Source organism: Emys orbicularis, chromosome 23 (genome assembly GCF_028017835.1).
Source record: "Emys orbicularis isolate rEmyOrb1 chromosome 23, rEmyOrb1.hap1, whole genome shotgun sequence".
In the NCBI taxonomy this organism is placed as follows: domain Eukaryota; kingdom Metazoa; phylum Chordata; order Testudines; family Emydidae; genus Emys; species Emys orbicularis.
Window position 1 is genome coordinate 1,319,303 of NC_088705.1, and position 27,161 is coordinate 1,346,463.

At 43.0% G+C, this 27,161-nt stretch overlaps 1 protein-coding gene across 1 annotated transcript; it reads left to right on the top strand.

The window, feature by feature from the left end:
* The first annotated feature begins 1,548 nt into the window (after positions 1-1,548).
* Positions 1,549-27,161, top strand: MTF1 (metal regulatory transcription factor 1). The gene is made up of 11 exons (XM_065421771.1): positions 1,549-1,610; positions 3,016-3,480; positions 14,577-14,815; positions 15,333-15,464; positions 16,049-16,122; positions 18,609-18,742; positions 20,610-20,687; positions 22,562-22,664; positions 23,361-23,917; positions 24,925-24,988; positions 26,608-27,161. The coding sequence occupies exons 2-11, from the start codon at positions 3,067-3,069 to the stop codon at positions 26,994-26,996; spliced, it is 2,184 nt and encodes a 727-aa protein (XP_065277843.1). The 5' UTR covers positions 1,549-1,610; positions 3,016-3,066; the 3' UTR covers positions 26,997-27,161.

The following is a 27,161-nucleotide window of genomic DNA, read 5'->3' on the forward strand; positions in this document are numbered from 1 at the left end:
GGGTGGCCAGGGAGGGTCCGCGTGCTGCCCCCCCGCCCCAAGGGCTGGCTCCGCATTTCCCATTGGCTGGGAACCGTAATCAGTGGGAGTTGCGGGGGCAGTGCCTGTGGGTGCACGGAGCCTCCCTGGCCGCCCATGCGTCTAGGGGATGCAGGGACCTGGCGGCTGCTTCCTCAGAGCCATGGGAAGCACCGCTGGGACCCCACACCCCGAACACTCTCCTGCACCCCAATCCCCTGCCCCAGGCTAGAGTCTCCTGCCACACCCAGAACCCCTCATTTCTGGCCACACCTGGAGCCTGCAACCCCAGCCCAGAGCCCATACTCCGCCCACCCCTCTGCCCCAGCCCAGAGCCCTCTCCTGCACCCCAAACCCCTCATTCCCGGCCCCAACCCAGAGCCCTCACCCCCCTCCCGCATCCCAACCCCCTGCCCCAACCCGGTGAAAGTGAGTGAGGGTGGGGGAGAGCGAGTGACGGAGGGAGGGGGGATGGAGAGAGTGGGGGTGGGACCTCAGAGAAGAGGCGGGGCAGGGGTGGGGCCTCGGGGAAGAGGCGGGACAGGGGTGTTCAGTTTTGTGTGATTAGAAAGTTGGCAACCCTACTCCTGGTGTTACTGTGATGCCTGAGCACTTACTGTCCCTGCTCTGCTGCCCACACACTCCTCTGAGGCAGTAGTGCAGTGGTTAAAACACAGAAGTGAGTTATTGCCCTAAGCTAAACACCAAATTCCCTGAATGACAGAAGGGTAAATGTTACCCTCCATGCCCTGACTGTACTGACCCCAGCCCAGGACACACCTGGGCCCAATGCAGCCATGCTGCCGGGAGTCCCCACATTAAAAACGGCCCCACCTTTCTGTTCCTGTGAGGAGTTGTAGCCTTGCTGCCCCGTTAATAGGCAGCAGGTTTAAAACACAAAAGGAAGTATTTCTTCACACAACGCACAATCAGTCTGTGTAACTCTTTGCCAGAGGATGTTGTGAAGGCCAACACTATAACAGGGTTCAAAAAAGAACTAGACTCTAAGTTCGTGGAGGATAGGCCCATCCATGGCTATTAGCCAGGCTGGGCAGGGATGGTGTCTCTGGCCTCTGTTTGCCAGAAGCTGGGAATGGGCGACAGGGGATGGGTCACTTGACGATTCCCTGCTCTGTTCAGTCCCTCTGGGGCACCTGGCCCTGGCCGCTGTCGGACGCCAGGACGCTGGGCTGGATGGACCCTTGGCCTGACCCAGTCTGTTCTATGGCCTGGCCTGACCTGCCAGCGCTGCCTGGGCAGTGGGGTGGCTGCTGCCCAGCCCTCAGCCTGCTCCCAACCTGGGGCCACCCCACTGCACCCCTGCTGGCCCCGCCCCCTTACATGAAGCCCCGCCCCCTCTCCTGGCCACGCCTCCTCGTTCATGAAGCCTCAGCCTGAGGCCACACCCTCTCAACCGTCGCTGAGGTCCCGCCCCTAGTCCTTCCCCTCTTTCCCACAGCCCTCGGGGGCGGGGGCCGGGGCCGGAAGGGGCGGGTCTCGGCGTGCTCCGCGAGGGCCGGAAGCGGAAATGATGCGTTGGGTAATCATGGTGCCGCTGGGAGGTTGCCGCTGCCGCTGTTACCGGGCGCTTGGTGAGAGCGGGGCGCGCCCAGCCGGGGGCTGCGTCTGGGGCGGGGGCGGCCCGGGGTCCTGCCGGGGCCCAGTGAGCGCGGCCGCTCCCCGGGCGGGGCTGTGGCGCCGCTCCGGGCCCCTGGATCTGGGCCTCTGGCTCCGGCCCGGCCCGCGCTGTCAGCCCGCTCGGGATCAGCCTTCCGCCCGGGGTACCGCGCTGGGCGGCCCGGCCTGTGGCCCGGGGCTAAGGTGGGGGTGGGGGCCTGGCCTCAGCCCGGGACAGCGGCGGGGGCGGGGTGAGTGTGCAGCGCCGAGCACGGGGGCTTGGCCTCAGCCCGGGACAGCGGCGGGGGCGGGGTGAGTGCAGCGCCGAGCACGGGGGCCCGGCTCCAGCCCGGGACAGCGGCGGGGGCGGGGTGAGTGTGCAACGCCGAGCACGGGGGCTTGGCCTCAGCCCGGGACAGCGGCGGGGGCGGGGTGAGTGTGCAGCGCCGAGCACGGGGGCCCGGCTCCAGCCTGAGCTTTGCTGCCAGGTCAGGAGCAGCCCCGTGCCTACCTGACTCAGCGCTCGAGGGCTGGTGATAGGTGCACGCTGTTCCCTGCTTCACTCTGGCGCTTGGCTCCTGGGGGTGGTTTTTCAGGGCCTGTGGTTGGTGCCGGCTCATGTCCAGTAGTCATTTGTCTCCAGCCCGGCCCTGAGGTTCAAACATGTTTGCAAAGCTCATGCAGTTTCAGCGAGTGCAGCCCTAGGCAACAAGCAAGAGATGTCTGTGGAAGAGTAATGTGGTCTACTGCCCTGGGCATGTTTGCCCTCAGCTTGTTTTTATAAAATCTGGGAGACTTTTGCACAGAAACAATCCTGTTATAGTGTCATACTATAACCCATTCACCCTGGCACTTTATGTTGTAAAGAGCTGAAACTGTTTCTCTTGCAGTTGCACCTAGAGACCCCAGTCAGGAAATGGGGTCCTGCTGTGCTATGCACACAATAAAACACACAATAAAAAGACAGTCCTGCCCCAAAGAGATTCTTGCTTGTTTCATAATTTCAAGGCAGCTCTCTGGCAATATACAGTAATTTGTATGTGGCTTTTAGTAGACTTAGGTACAAGAGGCCCAATCTCTGTGGAGGGATGTTTCTTCTTACTCTAAAAGAGAACTATAGGCCCTTTTCAGGTCTCATACAATATATATATTAATAATTTAGAAGATTTGGAGCACTTTTGAAAGTATTTTCTTATATGAACTGAATAAAAACTTAACTGCACTATTTGTCTTGGTTTTCTGAAAGCGAGACAAGGTTTCTGGAAGTGAGTTAATGGGGACAGGAAATATAAACTTGTTGAAGTTCACACCCTTGAGGGATTTAGGTGAAGTCCTTATCTAAATATTGATATTCTTATTCTTGTACTAATCTTGTTACAGATGAGTTGTTACATTTTAATTTCATGATCCTGCACTGAATTCTATTAAACCATGGGGGAAAATAGTCCTGATGACAGCATTCATTACTATGAAGTGGAGGAAGATGAACTGACCCAAGATGATAAAATGATGAGGTTTGTGGACAAAAATGGTCTGGTTCCTTCATCATCTGGGACAATTTATGACAGGACAACTGTTCTAATTGAACAAGACCATGGGACATTAGAAGATGATGAGGATGAAGGACAATGTGGAGATCACTTGCCTTTTTTACCAGAGGGTCATGAAGAAGGATTTCATTTAATAGCAGATCATGAAGGAATGTCCCAGGGTTATGTGCAACATATTATTTCTCCAGATCAGATTCATTTGACTATAAATCCTGGTTCAACTCCCATGCCAAGAAATATCGAAGGAGCTACTCTCACTTTGCAATCTGAATGCCCAGAAACCAAGCGTAAAGAAGTAAGTGACCAACTATAATCGTAGAACTTTGCCCATCTTGAGAGCTGTTCATCTGATGATCTCAAAGCACTTTGCAGATATTGTTGATTTTTTTTTTTCCCAAGTGGTACTGAGAAATTAGCTGCACACTAAAGGAAAACGTATGACTAACTCCACATAACTTTTGAAAATCTCAACCATTAGATTTAGCTTCACAGTAGCTCTGTGCTTGTGTAGGTAAGTACATGTTAAGTTGCCCAGGATCACACAGTGAGTCAGAAGCCAGAGTCAAGAAGGTAATGTGTCAGTCCTGATTCACAGTCTCTCCTGCTCTCACTATGTAGACCATATGCCTTATTATATAACTGCTACTGTCTGAAGAGAACCCCAGCATGTTTCATGACAGTGCAGTAACCACTAAATGTAGTAATAAAAGGTGACTAGAAAATAAGGACCATGATAATAGTGCATGTGCTTTAGTGGTCTTTCTTTCTAAATAGCTTGATTAGTCTTTCACAACTCTTAAAAATATTGCCAAAACTAAGCCTTTAAAATGGATATAAGCTTTCTTAGCCTGGGTGTACCAAGTTTGGCTTAGGAAAACTTCTGCATCCCAATTAAGTGTCAAATTCCAGCCGATTGTGATTTGAAATTTCTAAAATATTAAACCTTCATCACCCACACTGATTTGAAACAGAAGCTTGACATAACCTTAGTTATAGTATTATTACTGAGGTACTGTAATAAGTAGCAGCAACAAGTAAAGTTTTAGGAAGTCACAATTGTACTTGATTAAAACGTGACATTTTGAACCAGCTTACTCATGTGAAATGGGTGGTTCTAGCAATAGAACACATGATTTTCATAGTGAATTTTTGTTGTGTTGAAAGCAAAGCGGGTTCGGACAGACTTGGTTAAAAAAAAATTTCTCCAAAAATAATGGATTGTGTGTGGTGTCTTTAGTTGACTAGTATTAATATAATCTGTCAGCATTTCAGACTTCGGGCTAGTTCTGTAGTCCTTGCTCATGGTGAATAAGGACTTACATGAGTATTTCCATTAAAGCCAATGGAACTACTTGTGTAGCAGATACTCTCTGTGAGTAAGGGTTGCAGAATTGGGCCTTTAGTTAGAATGGAATCTGGGTTTGAAAGCCTGAATAATTTAGTTTAGCAGGGGACCTTGATTGGCGTTCACTTGGCAAAGTGAAAGTGGTTCAATAGCAGCAGCAGTTGCTTTCAGGTAAGAGATGGAATTTCTGGACCGGAAGGTCTCACCCAGCAAATCTGTTAGCCTAGGACTCAAATGGGATATTTCCTTTTCCAATTTTCAGTTGTGTTACTGGCTGCTGCACCTTGCCTTCTTCACCACTGCTTTATTGCTAACATTTATTTTTATGTCATGCTACAGTTTTCCTTTGTCTTTTATAGGACACTCAACTTGCCACTTCCAGTGTCTGAGAATAGTGTTGTGTGTTAGCTAACTCAGTGTGGATCCTTCTCCAAATGTGTAAAAAATGGGATTGTCCTCTATTACTTTGAGGTGTTTAAAAGGCTTGGAAGATTTTTTGTAATTGTCTTTTCTGCTTTGTTATACACTGTAAATTCAGGCAATGACTACTTCACTCTTTGTAGAGGAGTCAAGATGACTAGAGAACTAGTAGTAGGGGTACAGTAAAAGTGAATCCTGGGGAAATGTGGTCTTATGTCTGCTTAATTTAAACACTTGACAACTAGTTGGGAGGAAAGAACTTTAAAGACTAAACACCCTTGCACCATCAATTAAGATCTGAAAAAGCTATCACACTAGTTTTCTGGCCCTTACGAAACAGGGAAGATGACTTGATGTTGCTTATATTTGAGATAGAAGCAGAATAGAAACCCTTTATGAACATTCACAAAGTAGTAAAAGGGCTTAGCCCCAATTTCTTTAGTTTGGAGGTCACCTTTAATGCTATTTTGTTACAACATCTCGTTCTACCTTTAGTACTACTTTCCCCATGAGAATAGCTAGTACTTACATCATCTTCCATCTTAGTTTCATAAGCTTCCTACTCACTGGTACTAGTTCACCCTGAACTCAGTTTAATCTTGTAATTTGTGCTCCCTGGGTTCTGAATTACTCAGCAGTCTGAACAGTTTAGCTAGTTGGACAATGTTCCATCCCATATGCCACCAAGTTTTCTTCACCAATAAAGATAAACTTAACTTCCTCTTAGCCCCATCTCAGATGTATGTGTAAAATCTAGGCTCCTTCTGGTTACCCTCCAAGGTTCTGCTATCCTTTCTTTGCAAAGAGAATACACAACATAGGTATAGCCATTGCCTTCTACAGAACTGATATTGCTTTGAGTTTGTGTTCTGCCATCTGTGGCTGTGTCCTAGTGCCATGTTTCATTTGTGGTGATGGCATCAAGCCTTTTTCTGGTAAACTCCATCTTTTCCTGCTCTATACTCTGCATGACAGCTTCATTTTAGATGTTTGGTCCCCTCTGCACAGACCTTTTATCTACAGTAAGCAGACGCCCTCTGTACTAAAAGATGTGTATTGCTTTGAGTATAGTTCTATAGCTCCTCGTCTCACTACTTATATATGCAGCCATGGACCAAGCGATTGTTAATAGCTTCTGGTAGTGCCCACAATCTTGCGTAGCTCACAAGTATGTAAAACACTTTCATGTATTGCAGTAGTTAATGTAAAGATGATTCTCCTGCATGTGGAGGTTTTTGATGCAGCAGTTTGCACCCTAACTTCAGGACAAACTGCTTTACCAGGGATCCAATTTATTTTAGTGCTGATGTATATTAGTGGTAATGAGTGGTACTAAAGTTGGTAGTCCTGTTAGGAAAGATAATGTATCTTTTTCAGGCTAATAAAATTCACTTTCCTACCCTGTGTCTGTTTTTAATCCACCAGTCTACTTTACATGCCAGACCTTTCTGATGCTTTGTCTCAACCTATAACACTACAACTGTAAGATCAACTTTTTTAATTGCCGAGCAGATGTGTAACCTTTCTGCAATGCTCAGCAAAGATACCTCGCATCAGCTGTCTTGCTGTTACAAAATCATGCAGTATGGTGTGTTTTAACTAGGGTGACCAGATGTCCCAATTTTATAGGGACAGTCCTGATTTTTGGGTCTTTTTCTTATATAGGCTCCTATTACCCCCCACCCCGTCCTGATTTTTCACACTTGCTGTCTGGTCACCCTAGTTTTAACTAATACAAAATTGCTATTGCCTTCTCTGCACAATGATTCTCTTCTCCCATGGATGCTAGATTTTCCAGTTCTCTATCTTGTCATGGAGAAGCATTTTAAAAATGCTAAAACTTCGCAAATTTCTGTCCTCACTTTCCTGAAAGCTGGTGCATGACTGTTATCTAGGCCTGGGATACTTTTCATTTTAAACATGTCCAGTGTTTTCTTTACCTTTTCTCTGTCTCTATGCTGTCCTGTACTAGACCAAGGAATAAGAAATAACCCCCCATATCTGGCTGATAGTGTTTCCCCTTTCCATCCAGTTAGCCCACTGACGTTCCTTTGCAGATGTTTGTACCCACTCCTAAGAGGCCATCCAGTACATGTTTCTGCTTGTGGCCTTCTACAGAACTGAGTGAGTAATCCCTGTAGGCTCCTGTGAGTAGACAGTATCCAGTTAAATAAGCAAAAGTAGTGTCTTAGAATGAATCTGTTCTAGAAAATCCTGTGCAGCAATTCTCAGATGGTCTGTGGGCATGGTGCTGGCTCCTCCTTGTTTTCAGCTGCATGAAGGACAGCTAAAATTCATAGAATTATAGAAATGTAGGGCTGGCAGAGACCTTGAGAGGTCATATTGTCCTTTCCTTGTGTTGAGGCAGCCCCGGGTGTACCTAGACATTCACTGACAGGTGTTTGTCTAAACTGTTCTTAAAAACCGCCAATGACGGGGGTATAGAATCGTGGACTATTTTACTGTTCCTTTTCCATGAGCAGTTGCTGCAGGCAAGGGCATGTCTTTGTAAAGCACGTTAGATTGGAGGTGGTGAGGGCTGGCAGAATGGTCTCCGCTGCTAGGGAGAAGTAGTTGAAAAAGGGAGAGGTTTAGTCTGTGGTGCTGAGAGTTGAAGGCTGTAGGTCTCCTCCAACCCCATAGTGGCTGCTGTGTGACACCAAAGAGCTATCCGTTGCCCTCCTGTTGTAAATGCCAAGGCTGCTTTTCTTACTGTGGCAATGCATGCTTTTGATTCTTTCACTTCTGTCTATGCAATCTCCCTCTCTCCTTCCATGACCCACCCTCCCCTGCTGCTTTTTGTAGTTAAATATTTCCCATGCTATTCAGAATTCTTCAGTGTGTGGTACTTTTCCTAACCACCCCTTTCCCTAGAGTCTAGAGTTACTGTGCTACCAGCACTTGGTAACTGCCCTTCCTCCTTTGATTTAATGCTTGTGATTCCTAAAAGGTTTGTATCCACAAAAACAACAAGGAGTCTGGTGGCACCTTAAAGACTAACAGATTTATTTGGGCATAAGCTTTCGTGGGTTAAAAAAACCAGAAGTGGGTTTTTTTTACCCACGAAAGCTTATGCCCAAATAAATCTGTTAGTCTTTAAGGTGCCACAGGACTCCTTGTTGTGTTTTCACACTTTGGTACCACTTGTACAGTTTAGCATGGCATTCAGGGCTCATGGACTTTGAAAAGCAGGTGTTCATAGAACCATAGAAATATAGGACTAGGAGAGACCTCGAAGTCATCAAATCCTGCCCCCTGCGTTGAGGCAGAACCAAGTAAATCTAGACCATCCCTGACTGGTGTTTGTCCAACCTATTCTTAAAAACTTCTAATGGTGAGGAGTCCACGACCTCTGTTGGAAGCTATTCCAGACCTTAGCTACCCTTATAGGGAGAAAACTTTTTTAAATATCTAACCTAAATCTCCCTTGCGGCAGATTGACCATTACTACTTGTCGTACCTTTAGTGGACATGAAGAACAATTGATCATTGTCCTCTTTATAACAACCCTTAACAGATTTGAAGCCTGTTATCAGGTCCCTCCTCAACTGTCTTTTCTCAAGACTTAAACATGCCCAGTTTTTTTTAAACCTTTCCTCATAGGTCAGGTTTTCTAAACCTTTGAACATTTTTGTTGCTCTCCTCTGGATTCTCTCCAGTTTGTCCACATTCTTAAAGTGTGGTGCCCAGAATTAGACACAGGCCTCACTACTGCCAACTAAAGTGGGACAATGATGTCTTACATATGACACCCTATACGCCTTATTTGCAGCTGCATTATAGTGTTGACTCATATTCAGTTTGTGGTCCACTGTAACTCCAGATCCTCTGCAACAGTATGACCACCTAGCCAGTTATTCCCCATTTAAGTACTTTGCCTTGTCTTTATTGAATTTAATCTTGCTGAGTTTGGATCAATTCTCCAGTATGTCAGGATCAGTTTGAATTCTAATCCTGTCCTTCAGAGTGTTTAGAAGTTCTCCAGGCTTGGTGTCATCTTTTACTCTCCACTCTATTGAATTGTCCTGGACCTAGGACTGACCATTACATACACCCTCCCACTATGACAGCGAACCACTGATAAGTACTCTTTGAGTAGAGTCTTTCAACCTGTTGTGCACCCACCTTATGGTAATTTCCTGTAGACCACATTTTCCTAGTTTGCTTATGAGAATGTCATGCGGGACTGTGTCAAAAGCCTTACTAATCCTTCTCTAACCTTAACCTATGTTACTCTATTCCTCTAATACCTAAAAGGTTAGGACAGCCTCTCCCTGTGTAGCTTGCTTCCACAGTAAATTTGCCCAACATTAAAATATATTTGAACTCCAGATGCTATATAAGTGACCCCATTCCAATTTTTAATTGAAACTTCTATGCACAGAATTTCGCTTTTCCTACAGCCTTCATTTTAGTTGGGAGATTCACTGAGCTTCCCTAACTCCCTCTCTGGACCATAGCAGCACTTCAGAATCACTGTCACTTGTGTTCTCAAGCTGGCAGTGGGGTCTAGACAATTAGAAATGAATATGGTTCTAAAGGCACAAAAATTAATCTTGTGCTGTAGGTACAGATGTAAATTAAGGCCTGTTTTTAGACTGAAGTTCTCCAGTCCCCATTAATCCAATATGAAGATGAGTCTTTGTGGGAATTTAATAGAATGCTAGAAAAACTTACCTCCTTTTCACAAAGCAGCTTAAATTATTACAATCACATCCTAGCACCAAGGAGACAGGATTCAAACCCCATGTTGGTCACCGTGGAAAACAAAAAATTCAGTTACTTTCCTACTTAAGTGATTACTCTTCCCTTGGTAGCTAGCTTCTGTATAGCATATTTTTATTTGTTGGTGTGCATGAAGCTTTTGTATATGTAATTTGCTTTAAGATACTGTAATGACCAGGATCTATCAGCTCATCAAAGGAAGGTGAAATTAAATGTATAATTCTTTCTTTCCTTCCTAGTGTAAAATGCTACTATTGAATCAACAAGAGACTCTGGATTGAATGAGAATTGTGACAACTGTAATTTATATGTATATATAAATAAAAACAGGAGAAAAGGAATTAAATACCAACCAACAAAACGTGTCCCTAATCCCAAACACAATTATTATAACACCAAGGGATTTAGTGCAAACTGTGACCCACTTTACTGCCATCAAGTCTTCTGCATGTTGCTTGCTGTAAACAGGCTTAAAAAGGCCCCGGGCCTCTGCCTTCACTTACATGTGTCCGTAGTGCCAGCCTCTCCCCTGTAGCTTGTATTCATAGGAGGCAGGTCACCAATACCTGGCAGGGGAGAGATGTCAGCTGGCCTTTTGCTTTTGCATTGGCACTTAATAATCCTTGTACTGGCAAAGAGCTGTGCAGTATATAAAAGGGAAAACATTCGCTGCCCCCAAAGATGGACAAGCTAAAACGCAGGCGCCTGGGAGATCCAAAGGTGGGGATGTAATTTGTGATGTCTTGTGGGGTTTTTTTAATGTTGCCCTTCAAATCCTCCTCTTCATTTCTAGTGAAAGGGGCCTCACTGCTGAGCTGCCCCCATGTAGCACTAGCATAGGGTCAAAATGTGTGCTCTGTACACAGTCTCACTTGGGAGTGGTGTGGGATTGCGCTGCCCCAGTGGAGGCTTTGAGTTGGCTGGTGCCTATGGTTCAATAAGCCCTGTGTCCATAGTGAATGTTGGCTTTGCTGTCATCACCCAAGTTTCTCACTTTCCATAGGTGACCTTTCAAACAGGCAGGTCTTGAGCTTGTGCCTAAATGCCCTTAACGGAAACCAAAGGTCAGAGTGTCCATGTTTGTGAGGCTCAGCGCTGCAGGTCCCTGGGTGCTGAATTATCCAGCTGGCAGAGCCCTCTGAAAGGAGGGAAACCAAGAACACTTTCAAAAGTGGCCCCTAGTTTTAATGGGTGGATGTGTCATTTTTTAGGTGCCCAGCTTGAGACACCCATGACATTTTAGAGGTGCTGAACATCTACAGCTCCCAGTGATCTCCATAGGCATTCTGGGCACTCTCTCTGAAAAATCAGTCCTCGTGTATCTCTTGCGGGACAATTGAAACCTGATACTTGCAAAATCTGTGGTCACTTTTGAATATGGTAGGCTTAGTGGCTAGCCCAGGGATCGGCAACCTTTGGCACGTGGCCCGCCAGGGTAAGTACCCTGGCGGGCTGGGCTGGTTTGTTTACCTGCTGTGTCTGCAGGTTCGGCCGATCGCGGCTCCCACTGGGCGCGGTTCGCCGCTCCAGGCCAATGCGGGCTGCGGGAAGCGGCGCGGGCCGAGGGATGTGCTGGCCGCCGCTTTCCGCCGCCCCCATTGGCTGAGAACAGCGAACCGCGGCCAGTGGGAGCCGCGATCAGCCGAACCCGCGGACGCAGCAGGTAAACAGCCTGGCCTGCCAAGGTGCTTACCCGGGGGGGCGGATGCCAAAGGTTGCCGATCCCTGGGCTAGAGTCTTGTCTTTTCTTTAACAATATTAGTAAATATTATTACATAAAATCTCACGCCTTTCCATCCTGCTTTCCATACATCCATGCAGCACACGGAGGGACCACTTTGTTTGGCAAAATACAGGTCTGGTTCAAAGAACAGTTTAGGGACGATATGTTTAGTTCTCAAACTGTCAAAGAAATAGAACTGTTTAAAAGCTGTAGTAGAGAGAGGTCCTGAATGTTTCTGAATCTAATGCTGGAGTCTGTAGGAAAATCCAGCTTCTAAAATCCAATTGGGATTTTCAAAGTTTCTCAGCACTGGCCTAAATGCTCTCATTGCATGCAGTAATAAGACTCTCCCTGATTCAGTGGGAGCAGAGTTAGGCCAGTGCTGCATGTTTTTGAAAATCCCACCCCAAACTTCTGTTTAAAATAACTAATACAATTTCCAGAAAAGCAACGCACTGCGTGGAACAAGCTCTTTCCTAGCTCTAGTGCAACCTTTGCATAGGGGGCACCATTTACAGAATCTTTTTTAAGCAGAGACTAATTTTAATTTTGTCTCTCTGATTGTTCCTAATATTGTATATAGACATTCTGAAAGGAAGGGGAGGGAGTGTATGCACTAATTCTGCTTGTGTATGAATCTGCTTCAAATCTACTTCCTTTTCTGATGATAAAGATTTTTAACACATCAAAGTGATGTTTTTAAAAGGGTAGAGGGAGGTACCATAAACATTATTACATGAGAATGTCAAGCTCATCTCCAAATACAGACTAGCAAAAGGGCTTTTACAGAAAAGAGCCCCTACCTACTGTACTGAAGACTCACTGCTCATTCAATTTATACCAAATACAATGCAAAGCATTAACCAGATGCTTCCATTCCTGGCAGGACTACAAGGGGCTTTCAGTAGGTTCTTGACCAGATGTGCTATTGGTGAAGTATTCTTGGTGCTGATATTGTGCTGTTTGTCACATTCACCTAACTTCCAGTGTTTGTCACCTTGCATCACTTTAAGCAGCACCAAAATACATTTACAGCCTGATAACATACTCAGAAATCTGTCCCTGCTCCCTTCTCCTTCCTCCTTAACCCCCAGTGACACTAAAGAATGCTGATTCTCAAATATTCTTGCATTTATCTACTCTAGTAAAGAAAAGGGGTAGGGAGGAGTGATGAATCACTGAGAGGTTTAAAGTTTTTCTCTTGTCTTTCCCAGGATTTTAGGGAAAGGAAGCAGCTAGTGTGGTCTCAGGCCATGCTGTCTGGCCTAAGAGAAAAGGCTTTCAAAAATTTGTTAGGAGACCATGAGTTTGCAATGCACATACAGTCCTTGTGTCCACCCATAACAGCCATCCTAAGTGTTCTACATGTGCTGGTTGTGATACCTGGAATCTACATGAATCCAACTGAACTGGCGAAATCTGTATTGGTTTCTCCCCAGTGTGGACAGGAAGCTATAAGTGGTGTGGCTGTACTGGTTCAGCCAGTCTCCCCAATTTCATTGCACAGTTCGGTACCTTGTATTTGGAAATTACCCCAAAGCCTCTTCTCATAGCAATAGTACTGGGTGCTTTAGGAAAAGTAGCACTCTGGGAAATATAAGAAGGTTTCTGGCTTGTGTCCTTCCCCTCCTATATCCAGTGATTAAACTAATCTTCAGAGAAAAAGCAGCAAGTTCTGCCTACTGTATTGTGGCTTTGCTCTGTCTTTATAAATGTTTCTAAACCTCTGTATTTCCACTTGCCAGTCACCCACTCCTCACTGGGGCTCTGGACTCATTTTGCGACTGATGGGAGTTCTCAACCATTGCATTCAAATTAAAGCTGTCAGTGTAATAATTACCATTGAAGAGAAATCCAGTCTAGCATAGCAAATTGATGATTTATTCCATGTGGAGAGAGAGTCCAATTCAATGAAACATTCTGACTTGCTTACTATGTAAGCCTCTAATGCACTCTCTCCCTGTTTGGTGCCGAAGCTTGGCAGAATTTCTATCAAATCTAGTCCGACATGAGTCGGGTGATCCAAGCAGCTGGTTGGGAATTCTGGGTTACTTGCCTAGCGCCTTAAAGCTCCATGTTTATAATCTCATTTTGGTTCACAAAACAATCTGCGTGGTAAGAATTAAAAGCTTTTGTATTGGCATGAGCTTCTTTCCAGTTATATCTCTGCAAACCTTTGCTTTGTTGAGCTGATATTCCCAGTTAGTGTGGTGTCTTTGGGCAGTATCCTTACATTATACATATGCAAAGAAAATGCCCCAATTTTACTATGTTGCTGGTATAAATTATATTGATATGTAAAAAAAATGCAGACTAGATGGAACAAAGCAATCGATAATCCACAATAATTTGAAAGAGATCCTCCACTCACTATCAGTGTATTGGAGCAGCACAGTGCAGAGTTATGCCTCTAGGGCCTGGTCTTGTATTCCTTATTGGGGGATGTTGGTGTGCGTTTGGAATTTGTACGGATTGTATGGCTGCTCTTTGTGGACTTGTTACTGTGTGTTTGAAACTAGACAATTATCTTGGTCACTAGCTGAACATTTTAGAATATTTTGAATTTAAATTCAGACACTCTTTTTTTTTTTTTTTTTAAATTAAAAATGAGAGAGAGCATAGAGCAATATATCATTAGACTCGTAGTCCTGTGAAATGCTGAGCAACTATACTTCACACTGTGCAGGTCTATGGAAGTTAAGGGGGTTCAGCACTTTGGTGGATCAGGTTAGAAAAGTATGTATCTGTCTGCCTCTTCCTCTAAACATACCAGCACAGTCGAATGCCCGTTGCTAAAGGCTAAGTTTATTAATTTGGAATGCATATGGGGACTTAGACCTTCACTTTGATTTATTATCCCACTAGACTCATGTTCCTATACTAGTTAAACTCTGTAAACTTCTGTTTCTGTAGATTTGCCTGAATTTTTCCCCATAACACAATAGGAGGGCAAAGTAATTTGATACTTCATCTGTTAATTAAAAAAAATACATTGGTATCTTTCTGGGATCAGAAGCCAGCTTATTGTCTTTAATTAGAGCAAAAGCCTAGCTAGTCACACTAGGCAACGAACCCTATCAGAGCCCATGCTGTGGATTAGATCCCAGAAGTGCTAGAAACTTGGTTCAGCTGAATTGTACATTTTGTAGACTTAAACTCTACAGCATTTTTCTCATAGGTTAAGAGATACCAGTGCACCTTTGAGGGCTGCCCTCGCACCTACAGCACTGCTGGGAATCTGCGCACTCATCAGAAGACACATCGTGGGGAATACACATTTGTCTGCAATCAACAAGGTTGTGGCAAGGCCTTCCTTACCTCCTATAGTCTCAAGATTCATGTCCGAGTGCACACTAAGGAAAAGCCGTTTGAGTGTGATGTGCAGGGCTGTGAAAAGGCATTCAATACACTGTACAGGTAAGAGCCCTTCCATGCAGCTCTGTTGTCTTGCATGGCAGATGGTTACCACTGTTTTTCATATCAAATTCAGTTCTTGTTTGAGCACCCTGGCTGCAGTTTTTGGGAGTGGATCCTTCTCCCAGCTCCAGACCCAATCCTGCTATAGAATCTCAAATCCGCCTAAAGATCCTCTTCCATCAAAACCAAGAACTGGGAGAGCAGCATTTGTGACATTATCATTAATTATTTGTGTTGCAGTAGAAGTAGTTGTGTGGTCCCCTTTGTGCTCAGCATTGTTCAAACACCTAGCGTTTTCGGACATTTTTGATTTGTGTACTGCACTCCTTTATAAACACTCTGTTAGTCCATAAGGTGCCACAGGACTCTGTCGCTTTATAAACACTGATATTGATAAATTTAATGAACAAACAGAATTTGTTAAGCCTTTGAACCTGTCTTGTGGTCCTTGTTATATGGCTCATTAGCCTTGCTGTGCTGCATGTGGTAAGAGGGATTTCTTTGGAATGCTTTGCAGGTTGAAAGCACATCAGAGGCTTCACACAGGAAAAACGTTTAACTGTGAAAGCGAAGGCTGCAGTAAATACTTCACAACACTCAGCGATCTGAGGAAGCACATTCGAACACACACAGGAGAAAAGCCATTTAGGTAAGTCGCTAGAGGGCAGTTTCCCCTCTTCTGTGGGGAGAATGGCAGGTGAGTTTGGTAACTGACAGTCTGTGCGAATCAGTGGAGTGACTACAAAGAAGAGGCTTGTTGTAAGAATCTAGAGACAAACTGCATGAAATATTTTCACTTTTAGTCCAGTGAGGGAAGCTAGATACACGAGCATATCTGTACTGCCGCTTTTTCGGTTGGCGAGAAGAGGACGGCGTTGCAGTTGCTTGCACCAAATGGCTCTGTTGCCAAATAGATCAGGCTGGCCAAGCTGCTATGAGGAGCAGCACATCTACAAAATCTGTTGTTTTTTCCCTGCTATGGTGGAAAGTGTAATCCATAAAAAATGGTGATCGCAATAAATGGCTTTGTTTACTCTTTTATATTTTGCTGTCACATTGTAATCTGTGCAGCGTGTGCAGCCAGATACCTCCCAATAGCTGCTATTAACAGAGTTTAAATCTGGAGCATCCTGCAGTTCAGTCAAGCACCCAATGGGACGCATGACTTCGCATTATACCTGATATATCCAAGAAGTCTGCTGCTAACTTTTCTCTGTTTGGTGCTTCACTCAGGTGTGATCATGACGGCTGTGGAAAGGCTTTTGCTGCAAGCCACCACCTTAAAACACATGTTAGGACACATACTGGTAAGTCTGGAGGGATCTCTTCTCTAACTGAGCCTCTTTTGTTTATACAAACTTTCATAAGCCTAATAATGCTTATACCTGTAGTCTACAGAGCAGCACAGCAAGGGCATTTAATGGCATGATCTGCCTTTCAGGTTTCAGTTATTTATTTGTTTTATTTATTCAGATGTAAGGAACAATAAAAAAGATGTCAAGGCACCTTGACATTTAATCTTTCAACATCATAATACATCCAGCAGCATTTAATAAAAACAAACTTTCAGATGGGAACAAATTAACTCAACTCAGCCAGCCAGTGAATCCACTACAAAAGACATCTTTCCAGTTCCTGTTGTCTTCTAGAACAAATTCTCAACCTTCTCCAGAAACCATAGCAAATAAACCAGTACTGTACCAAAAGTGGTGAGCAATTAATAATTCATTTAATATTTTAATTAGCTGCCTTTCTTGTTTCCTATCTCAGGGTAGTGAACAATAGAAAAATATCCCTTCAATTTAAATTTGGCAGCTATTGAATTTCACCAGCACACCTCACAAATGCCGCAATAATGACGTGTAAAACTTAAATATTCACCAACTCACTTGACAAATTTGGAAACTTCTATTTCTAAGGCTATTATGCTGCACCCAGGAAGTGACACTAAAGCTGTTAGTAGGCTGTTCAGACGTTCCCACAGGTCCTACATTCCTTGTTTACTCTTTTCAGCATAACATTGAGTGTGAGGTTCTTTATATGGTGGAATTCATCTTGGACCATTGAAATGTGGGTATGTTATGGAAATTCTCCCTGAGAGTTGCTGTTGCAAGCTTGACTCTATGCAGCAACCTGTACAAGACATTCAAACTTGAGTATGTCTTTATGGGAGGCGATGTCCCTTTTTTCTTACCGAGTTATGGGTGGTTGTGATAATTGGGCCTACAAATTTACCCTAATTTTGAACTCAACTGTAAAAAATGTGTAAGTTCATTATATCGTCACAATAACCTATAACAACAAATGTTGATGGGAAAAGGTAGGAAAGGGAGACAGACTGAGTTAGCCCAAACAAAAAGGCCTAATATAATTCAAGGATTGTGTTAAAATGATGCATGGTAAACAAGAAGAGTGTGGAACCTTATTTTGGCTAGTAGGTCTTAATTGGTGGACAAAATAACAAGGGGAAGCTTTATTCCACGCATCGCTCCCTTTTTGAGTCCTTAAAGAAAGAGACTTTGGGGTGAGAAATTGGCTACTGGAGCGAGTGTCACCGTAATGCCTGTGATCCATGTTAAAAGCGACAAAGAGTCCTGTGGCACCTTATAGACTAACAGATGTATTGGAGCATAAGCTTTCGTGGGTGAATACCCACTTCGTCAGATGCATGATACCCCTTTGATACTTGTGATCCATGTTGTCTGCTGGAGTCCTGGACCTTTTTCATCCTAAACTTGAGAGATGTCCTGACCAGACTGGGCCTGAGAGAGGGGTACCCAGATGACATCTCCAGCATCTCTGGCTAAAGGCCAAACATCACCTGGGATGTGAGACTCCTCTGCCTGTTCCTTCCCCCACCTTATTTCTTTTCTTTCCTATGTCTATCCTTTTGTCTTCTGTTTAATAAAAGTCTGGCTTAGCCACCCAAGACTGTATATTTTGCGACACTGCTGTGAACCCGTGATCAGAAAAAGGCAGCTAAATGCAATATGCTAAACAGCCTGATGCTGATACAAATTTGCCAGGTCTTAGAGTGGCTGGTAAGATCGTGTGCTATGCCTGTTTTTCAGCAATGAAATTGCAAGTGAAAGTCAACATCAAAGACACAATCTGTATTTTCTGTTCTTTTTGTTCCCCTTTTATGTGTGTTTGTCTTGTTATGTCTTCTAGGAAACGGAATTGGACTTTAACAACAGCAGCAATAACAACAGCTCCAGCCCATTTCAACTAACTTCTTCTCTTTTTCCCAAAAGGACAGTTATCATCTTTGATACCATCTAAGAGACTGTCAAATGGGGGTTTTTCCTTCTAGAAACTCTCTCCAGCTAAAGGGAAAGGGAACAAGGGATGTTGTTAAAATGAAAGCCTTACTTTATGTTTCAGATGCTTTAACTGTTTTCCATTATTTTCTGTATCTTTAATAAAATGTTACAAAGGATTGTTAATGTTGTGTTTGCCATGGGAGGACTGAGCAGGCAGAGGTCTCTTTATACCAAACCTTGTTTAAAACTATTCAGTGTTGGACAGTGACTGGGTTATGTTAACACCTTTGGCCTATATATTCCATCTAAAGTAATACAACGGTGGTTGAAGTAAGAAGTACAGAGTAGTGGGAGAAGAGCTGAAGCAGTTAGAGCACTTAAAATACTCTTGCCAGCTTACCGGTTTCTTTTCCCATATTTTAACTAGTGCCATATCTTGGACGATGATTCTGACTTAAGCAAAATGGTGTATTGTAAAGAGATGTCTAAACTTTTGTACAAATCAGTGTGGTGTTTTGTGCTTCTTGTAGGAGAGAGACCCTTCTTCTGTCCCAGTAATGGCTGTGAGAAGACTTTTAGTACTCAGTATAGTCTCAAGAGTCACATGAAAGGTCACGAGAAAGGACACTTATATAATGCACTTCCCAATAACAACGTATCTGAGGTCAGTAGCTTTCTCTTTTTTTCTTTAGAGCTTTTGTGGTAGATTGGAACAAAACCATATTTTGGGGAGAAGTTCCTGAGGCAATAAAGTGTGTGCAACATTGTGCTAAGCGTATTCGGTGCACCGCTCCCACTGGAAATTGGTGGGATTTTGGTGCTTAGCTCCTTCAGGCACCTCTGAAATTCCCAGCCTTAAACTTCAAAATAAATCGTGCCTAATCAAGGAACAAAATCAGGGTGGATTGATTTAAATCAGAGCTGTTTAAGTCACTGATTTTTAGTTATGATTAAAATCAGCAAGCAGGAAACCTTGATTTAAATAATATTTTTAATTGTGTTTTTGCATTTATACTTTTTAGTTATTTTCCTAAATAAAGGTTAATTTTCATTGGTTGGTAACCATTAAAACATGTTGTTTTGTAATTAAATATAGCCTTTACACTAAATTGGGGCTTCTTTTTGCAAACTAGAATATGGTATATGTGTAAAAAGCAACAAAGAGTCCTGTGGCACCTTATAGACTAACAGACGTATTGGAGCATAAGCTTTCGTGGGTGTACACATTTGTTTATGTAATTATGTATAGCTTAACCTACATTTATTCAAATTCTTAATTTTTTATTTTTTAATTTAGGATGTGGTGGCTTTTGCATTTCTTATTTTCTAGATTAATTTTTACTTGTGATTTGTGTCACGCTTTTCATAGATTCATAGATTCTAGGACTGGAAGGGACCTCAAGAGGTCATCGAGTCCAGTCCCCTGCCCGCATGGTAGGACCAAATACTGTCTAGACCATCCCTGATAGACATTTATCTAACCTACTCTTAAATATCTCCAGAGATGGAGATTCCACAACCTCCCTAGGCAATTTATTCCAGTGTTTAACCACCCTGACAGTTAGGAACTTTTTCCTAATGTCCAACCTAGACCTCCCTTGCTGCAGTTTAAGCCCATTGCTTCTTGTTCTATCCTTAGAGGCTAAGGTGAACAAGTTTTCTCCCTCCTCCTTATGACACCCTTTTAAATACCTGAAAACTGCTATCGTGTCCCCTCTCAGTCTTCTCTTTTCCAAACTAAACAAACCCAATTCTTTCAGGGTTTGAATTGAAATTCAAATTCAATTAAAAATGCAAAAAAGCCGCATTTTAATTTTTTTATTTAATAAAACTACCTTAAATGCACTTGAAACATAAACAAAGTGTATCAAAAAAATTGCCAAATATATTTTGCGTTTAAAATGAACTGATTTATTAAACAAAGGAAATATTATCTGTAGTTAGTGAATTAAACTGATTGTTTCTGGTCACCATGTCCTTCAAGATTTTAGACTGAGTAGACCTCATTGTTTCACACCTAGTTTTTATTCATAGATTGGAAGAGGAAAACAAGGTTTCCTGCTTTTTCAACTCCTAATTGGTTTCTTAACTTTGAATCAGTCATTGAACTGATATAGTTGAATACATTGAGGTGAAGAAAACATTCTCTGTACCAGCAGAAGAGGCTACTGCTGTCAAAAGCTGGTTTAACACTTCAGCAAACTCTGATTCCAGGTGCTTAGCCAGTGACTTTCACTAGTTCAGTGGCTTGGACTTTCTTTAAAACTTGGCAGGAAATATGTACTAAATATTATTTATTGTATTCAATTTAAATTATAAGAAGTTTTGGCTTTGAGATAAGTTGTCAATTTCAGATTTAATTTTAAATAGATTTCTTTTTTAAATCACTGATTTTATCTACCCTGAACAAAATAGCCTGACAAGCTGTGTAGATGCCTGTACCTCTAAAGAAAGTGATCTAAAATACTGTGGAATGTCCAGTATTGCTGACACTGATTTAAATACATAACTGCAGTTGTATTCCTCTTCAGGATACAAACCACTCACTTTGTCTGAGCGACTTAAGCCTCATATCCACAGATTCGGAACTGCGGGAAAACTCTAATACAGTAAGTAACCATGCCTCTCCCATAATTTGAGATTTCGTCTTTATTATAGAGTGTTTGCCCCATCCAGAGGAATACAGGGTTTAAGTATTAAAAACTGGTTGGTTTTGTTTCACTTGCTCTGTCCTTTGGCATTATCTGCTTTTGGTCCCCATTTTGTTCCTGTTGTCTGGGCATGGCCTCTCTAGTGAGAGGGGCATTGCAACGACTTACTCTAGGAATGATACCAGTGCAGTTGAGTGGATTTTTTTGGCAGAATGCATTACATCATGTGCTGACAAATGCATGCACTTCCTACACAGCCCTTCTGATTCCTTTCCTGCAGTTGGATTTCACCATCTGTCATTATGAAATATTGCTGCAATCCTATTGGGTGAATTTGGCATATACAATGCATCTGATTCTGACTACTGAGGCAGAGGCCGGTAATTGTAATACTACATATGATTTTAACTTTTTCTTCACAATATTGTTTCTGTTAAACGGGGACAATTCCTTTAAAAGCAAAGCAATCCTAGTGTTCTGTTTCAGTGAATTAGTAACATTTTATGTGGGCAGAAGTAAATTAGGCTGGATACAACAATGTAGAAATAATTTCATTTTAAGTCACTTGAGAGCCAGAGATCTAACTCTGACCAGCTCTGAGCTGTTTGGTTAACGGTAGCTGGATAGTTTGTGAAATGGGTAACCTGTTTATATATCTACACATTGTATGCTTTTTGCTCTGGTTTGGGGGAATCTGTGTCTAGGGAAGAACCCATTGCAAAGACTTCAGGCAGAAATAGACAGAAGAAAACATTAAATCGAGCTTGTCCTTTTGGCACTTGCAGCTAGTTAAGAGCCTTATGTTGGAGTCAGAATTAGCACCATTTGCTTGTACTGCCGTAGTCTCGACCATTTGGCTTTTCCCTCCCCAGCCATTTCTGTAACTTGCATTTTGCATCTATTGGTGGAATCGTATACTAAGGCTATAACTGGCTGTGACACAATCACTTAATTAGGTTGCCTCCAGGTGTTGCTGAAAGAGATTGCATCCTTTTGCAAGTTTATCTGGGAAGAGACTTGTAGGTGCTTGTAGAAGTCTGTGCAGGAAGTAATTCCACCTTGCTGGCATCTCAAGCACAGACTTTTGGTTGTTTGTTGTAAATGTCCCCGTAACCTGAAAACAGACTTTCTAATTCAGCAGAGGGAAAAGGAAGGATTTTTCTCCGGAACTAGCAGTGTTCCTTTAAACTCTAACCTTATGGCAAAACGGTTCCCATCTAGTGGGGAATGTGGCCATAACTAAATCTTGCATAGAGAAGAATTAGACACTATTGAGGGGCTGGTATCTTTTAGTGGCGCTGGCTCCTGGAGCCATTTAACAAATCCTGTTCCAAGAACAGTTCTGACATTACAGGTAACACTGGTGCACAGACTAGGAGGTAAACTAAGCAGAGCCATGAAGGCTTGTGCATAAGAAAGTTTCCCAAATGATAGGGGTAAAACTGATATAAACAATTCTAATGTTTCAGATTCTACCCAAGTATTACAAACAACAAGGGGTTAAAATGAAATACAGCTACAGAAGAATAGTTAAGTGTCCTTTTAAGGGGTTTGTTAAGTTCAGGGTTATGCTTAAGTTCTCTATAAAGGCTTGTTCATTTGATTGGTGAATTTGTGTCATGGCTAATGCTAGCTAACTTGCATCTTTCATGCTGTGTGCTAGTTGCATAAAGTACAAAGTACCCTGCCCTTTCTGAGGGTGGCCCATTAAAATAACTGAGCAAACGATTGCAACATACATATGCTAGATGACTGGCATTTATGCAAATAGTTTATTAAGATTGGGGAGCTGTTGTTATCTAACACTTCTCTCTCCTTTTTCTCCTCCCCAGACACATGGACGAGATCTTAGCACAATCTCACCAGCAAGCATTTTTGAATCTATGTTCCAGAGCCCAGATCATACAGCAAATCAGGAAGATTCTCAACAGACAGGTACACTTTGTATCTGTGCAATTTGAGAGACCTTCCCGCCTATCCGTGCAGACAGCTAATTCCATTTATGCGTCTCAGACTGAGAATTATTGCCTAGTGGATAATATAAAGCCTTAGTAGAAACCAGACAGGTGTCTCTTTGAAAGGGCTGGTGGGGAGCATCGCCAGTTTAATTTATTTTGATTTTTAAAGTAAATAGTATTCATAGTCTATGGAGTGTTGGGACAGTGTCACTAGAACTGAGATCATGTTTGCAGCAGCTTTGTGTGTCATCCTATGGCACTGAAAATGGTGCTGCTGGGCTTATGTTCCTTATAAACTCCTCTGTAGTAGGTTTCCTCTTGGAGCAGGCATTTATGGCTGAATGAATGAAACCATCTGTAGAAGGGAGTTTATAATAGAAATACTTTCAGCTCCTGAGAGCTAATGGCTCTAACAGGAGTACAGTGTTATTGGCTTCCTAAATTTAGATATAGAAAGGTCCCTGTCCTGGCTACCTAAAATGTCCCTATTTCACTGGCTTGCGTTAATGAGTTTTGTACAAGGCTTTGACTATGAAAAGCATTGTTATTGGCATTCTATTAGCTAGAGGGCAAGTTAGCCTTAGTTTCTCAAGGTTCAGTGAATAGCAGTTTTTCTGGACCATGTGAGACTTGGTGTATTCATATTTCTTCTTTACTTTGTTTCCTTTGGCAGCTGCCTTGATTGAAAGTTTTAACGGTGATGCAGACTCAGTAACTACTGTTCAGCCTTCTGTAGGAGATTCAGCATCTTTATCTCTCCCACTTGTACTGCAGCTTGGCATCTCCGAGCCTTCTCACCCAGCACTACAAACCTCCGCACCCCCTCCAGCTCCCACCTCCATAGGAACCAGTTCACAGCAAGCTGCGTTTGGAAATCCTGCGACGATTTTACAGTCCCCAGAAGTGCCTGTTCCTCACAGCACACAGTTTGCAGCCAGTCACCAAGACTTTCTGCCGCACACTCAGACACCACCACAGCCCATTGTACAAGGACTTTCAGTGGTTGCCGGAGCCTCTGCTCCAGCAGCATCGAGTGCCACTGAGCCTCTGCCGGCTGTGGTTCAGTCTGTGCCTGTGGGTGCGAACTCTGTTCTGACAAGTAACCCGACTATAACAATTACTCCATCTCAGAGCACTGCTATTCTGCAGTCCAGCATAGTCATGGGAGAACAGAACTTACAATGGATTTTAAATGGTGCCAATGGATCTCCCCAAAATCAAGAACAAATGGTTAGTATTTGCCATAACATTGCTGAAAGACTGTTCAAAACATTCATGTTCCTCACATAGTGCAGGGGGCTGTTTTTTAATAGAAAAATGTCTAACTTTAGTATATTGGAGAGGTACAGGATTCAATCCCATCCCAGGTGTGTCTGCTTCAGTCTTGGGTAGTGGTGATGTGAATGGCTCTGTACAGATCACAAATTGACAATCCCTGCCCTGAAGAACTTAAAAGGTGGTTACGAAGGAGAAAATGTCTGGAAAATCCAGAGATGAGGAAGATTTAGTGGGTTGTTTTCTTCTTCTTATTGTCTGACAAACTCCCTTGTATAGGCCTCACAGAGGACGTGGACTTGCTTCACCTGGGGCATTGCAGTGTGAGGCCTGAGAGTAACTTGTATTTAATTGTTTTATATCCATCTTTGTGACAAAATAGAAGCACAAAAACTCTATAGTGTTTTCAGCATTGAGGCATTTTATAGTCTATACAGTTCTGTAGCTTAATCCTATTGCCTCATAAATCGGAGGAGCCTTGTATATAACGATAACGAAAAATCTTCTGCAAAACAAGGATGTCTCTGATGCTAAGTGGATCTGTGTGTTTGAGACCTCAAGAATAGTTTGTGTTGTTCTTTTAAGTAGTGAGCCAATGCCATCTGAAAAGCTTCCTCTGTTGTGAATGCCAACAAATAAAGAGCCATTGATATGAATGCTCTGGAAAAGATGGATTATTGGTTAAGTATTAATTAATTTTGTTGGAAGTGTGAACAATGTGTGTTGGCAAATCCACAGCACCTCAGTTCAGCATCTCAGGACTACCTATGTCATTGTCTCAGTTTTGTGATATCCAGAACATGGAATTCCCCATATCAAACCAAACTACTTAATTTGTAATCCAGTTTTCCAGTCATTTCTCTGGGATACACATTTCTCTTGCTAACAGCTGTTTGGAGTTTGCTGTTGCTTAATGGAGATATGATTTTAACTGCATCAAATGTGTTTTTATTTTTTTAAAGCCACAAGTTCCAAAGGTGGAGAAGGTCTTTTTTACCACCACATTACCAGTGGCTGGCAACACAGGTATGTGCATTTGAAATGCAACTTCTTACCCTTTTGTAGCCCGGTGACATTCCCTTGGTAATAGGTGACATCTCCTTGAATAGTACTTGTTGGGGTGTTTTAATTGCTAGTTAAAAAGTCCAAGAAAACCTTTCAGCTTTTTACACTCTTAAAAGGCACTGGTTTAAGCCTAGTTCACTTTAGACTCATGTTTGACCTTATTGGGGGTACTTGCATTATAACATTAAGAAGGAAACAAAGATAATACTGAAGGTACTGGGGAGAAATTTGCAAAATATATTGTCTTGATTAGTTATCTCTTTTTTATTAAAAATCATATGGTATTCTAATGTTATGTGTGTATGAGATGAAAAAGTCAAAGTAGCTCCTTTAAGTTAGATAATTAATGTATTCACTGAGATTTTAGAGCACTTCCAACCTTAAATCCTTACATGAGGGGAGAGGGAGCAGCTGATAATTTACATTGTTTAATCCATCCAGCACCAACCGTTTGTTGGCTGACCACCTCTCTGAGCTGCATCTAATAAAATATACAGTCACATATATTTTGTTTTTATCTGGCATCTTTCATACACAGTATCAGATGCTTCACAAAGTCAGTTGTAGGCTAAAGAGGCTTGAAGATGAGATTTAAAAAGAGGAAAGGAGACTGTGTTAAATAAACAGAGGAGCACAAGTGAAAGAACCCTCCCTGCAGTCACTAGCAGGAAAGCAGAGCAAAGAGAATGAACAGGAAGATAGCTGACTTTGAGGTGATGAGAAAGGGAGGCTGGTGTGAGGCCATAGTACCATCCCTTGGGATTGTCTCTGCTTTAAAGGGACAGAGGCATTTAAACAGAAAAGGGCTTTAATTTTTAAACACCACTCTGCTTAAACCCCTTAAAGCTGGTTTAAAACATTAAGTTGGCACTCGGGTAGCTGGTGCTGAGTGCTGTATAAAAATCTAGATATTGACACTGGGACTCCTAAACACCAGTGTCACAGAACAGGTAACCTTTCCACTGAACGGGTTCTCCTGGCCATCGGCTGGGAAACACCAATGTTCTTGTGAAATGCCACACAGGAACTGAGCAAGGTAAGCAACGCTCGCTGTGTGAGCTGTGGAATGGCCCCACTTCATCCTGTGACTTTGGGTCAAGTCCTGTATTATAAGAAGAGGAGTTAATGACTGAAACCTAGGCAGGCTGAATGTTGCTCCTCTACTTAGTAGTAACTAGCTGCAAAGAGCTTGGCGTGTTCATGTGATCAGTGCTGAGCTAATGCATCTTGACACAGCTCTGACTACCTGTTAACTTCATTGCCTCTTACAGGGCTGAGCAGATTTATAGTTACGTGCTTTAGCTCAGAGTCCGGTTAATGGCGACTTGGGCTTCCGCAGTTCCCCTAGCTTTGAGTTAGGGTTATTCGAAATGCTGTTTCCCTTTTTTCTGGATCTCGTTGTTGTTGTTGTTTATATGATGCCATAGGCATGCATGTTACTTGAGACAAACAAAAATGAAAGTTTCTTGCTATGAGGAGCTTACATCTGAATTAAACCTAAAAGATTACTTGTGTCTCACTGCACTGAGATTATGCAGTTCTCTCACTTCTGCGCCTATTTGTTTCTATTTCACCTTCAGGAAACTCTGTTCAGCAGATTGGTCTCAGCGTTCCTGTTATCATTATAAAGCAAGAGGAGGCCTGCCAGTGTCAGTGTGCCTGCCGAGACTCTGCCAAGGAGAAAGCAACTAGTAAGAAGGGATGTTCCTCGCCTGACCCGAAAACTTTGGAGCAGCCAACTCTTCAGCTGCAGCCTCAGACTTTTCCTTCCTCCTCCTCCTCTTCTTCCTGTGAGCCCACCGGTCAGATGGCTAACCCTGCCGACTCACAGACTGAAACATTAAGTGCCATAGATGTATCAGACTTCCTGTCCCTCCAAAGCCCTGAAACCCCATCCAATCTGATTCCAATTGAAGCACTACTACAGGGGGAGGAAGAAATTGGTTTGAATAGCAGCTTCTCCAAGTAAAGATGCTCCAGATTCTTCTCCCTTGTACCTGGAGGCTAAAATCCTCCTCCTTAGAAGCAGACACTGAAGGCTCAAGAGTTTTTTCTTTTTTTGAAGTTTTGTGGCCGACTTCTGCTTCTCGGATGTCATTTTAGTCACGTCCCAGGAACATCCATCTTTGGGAGT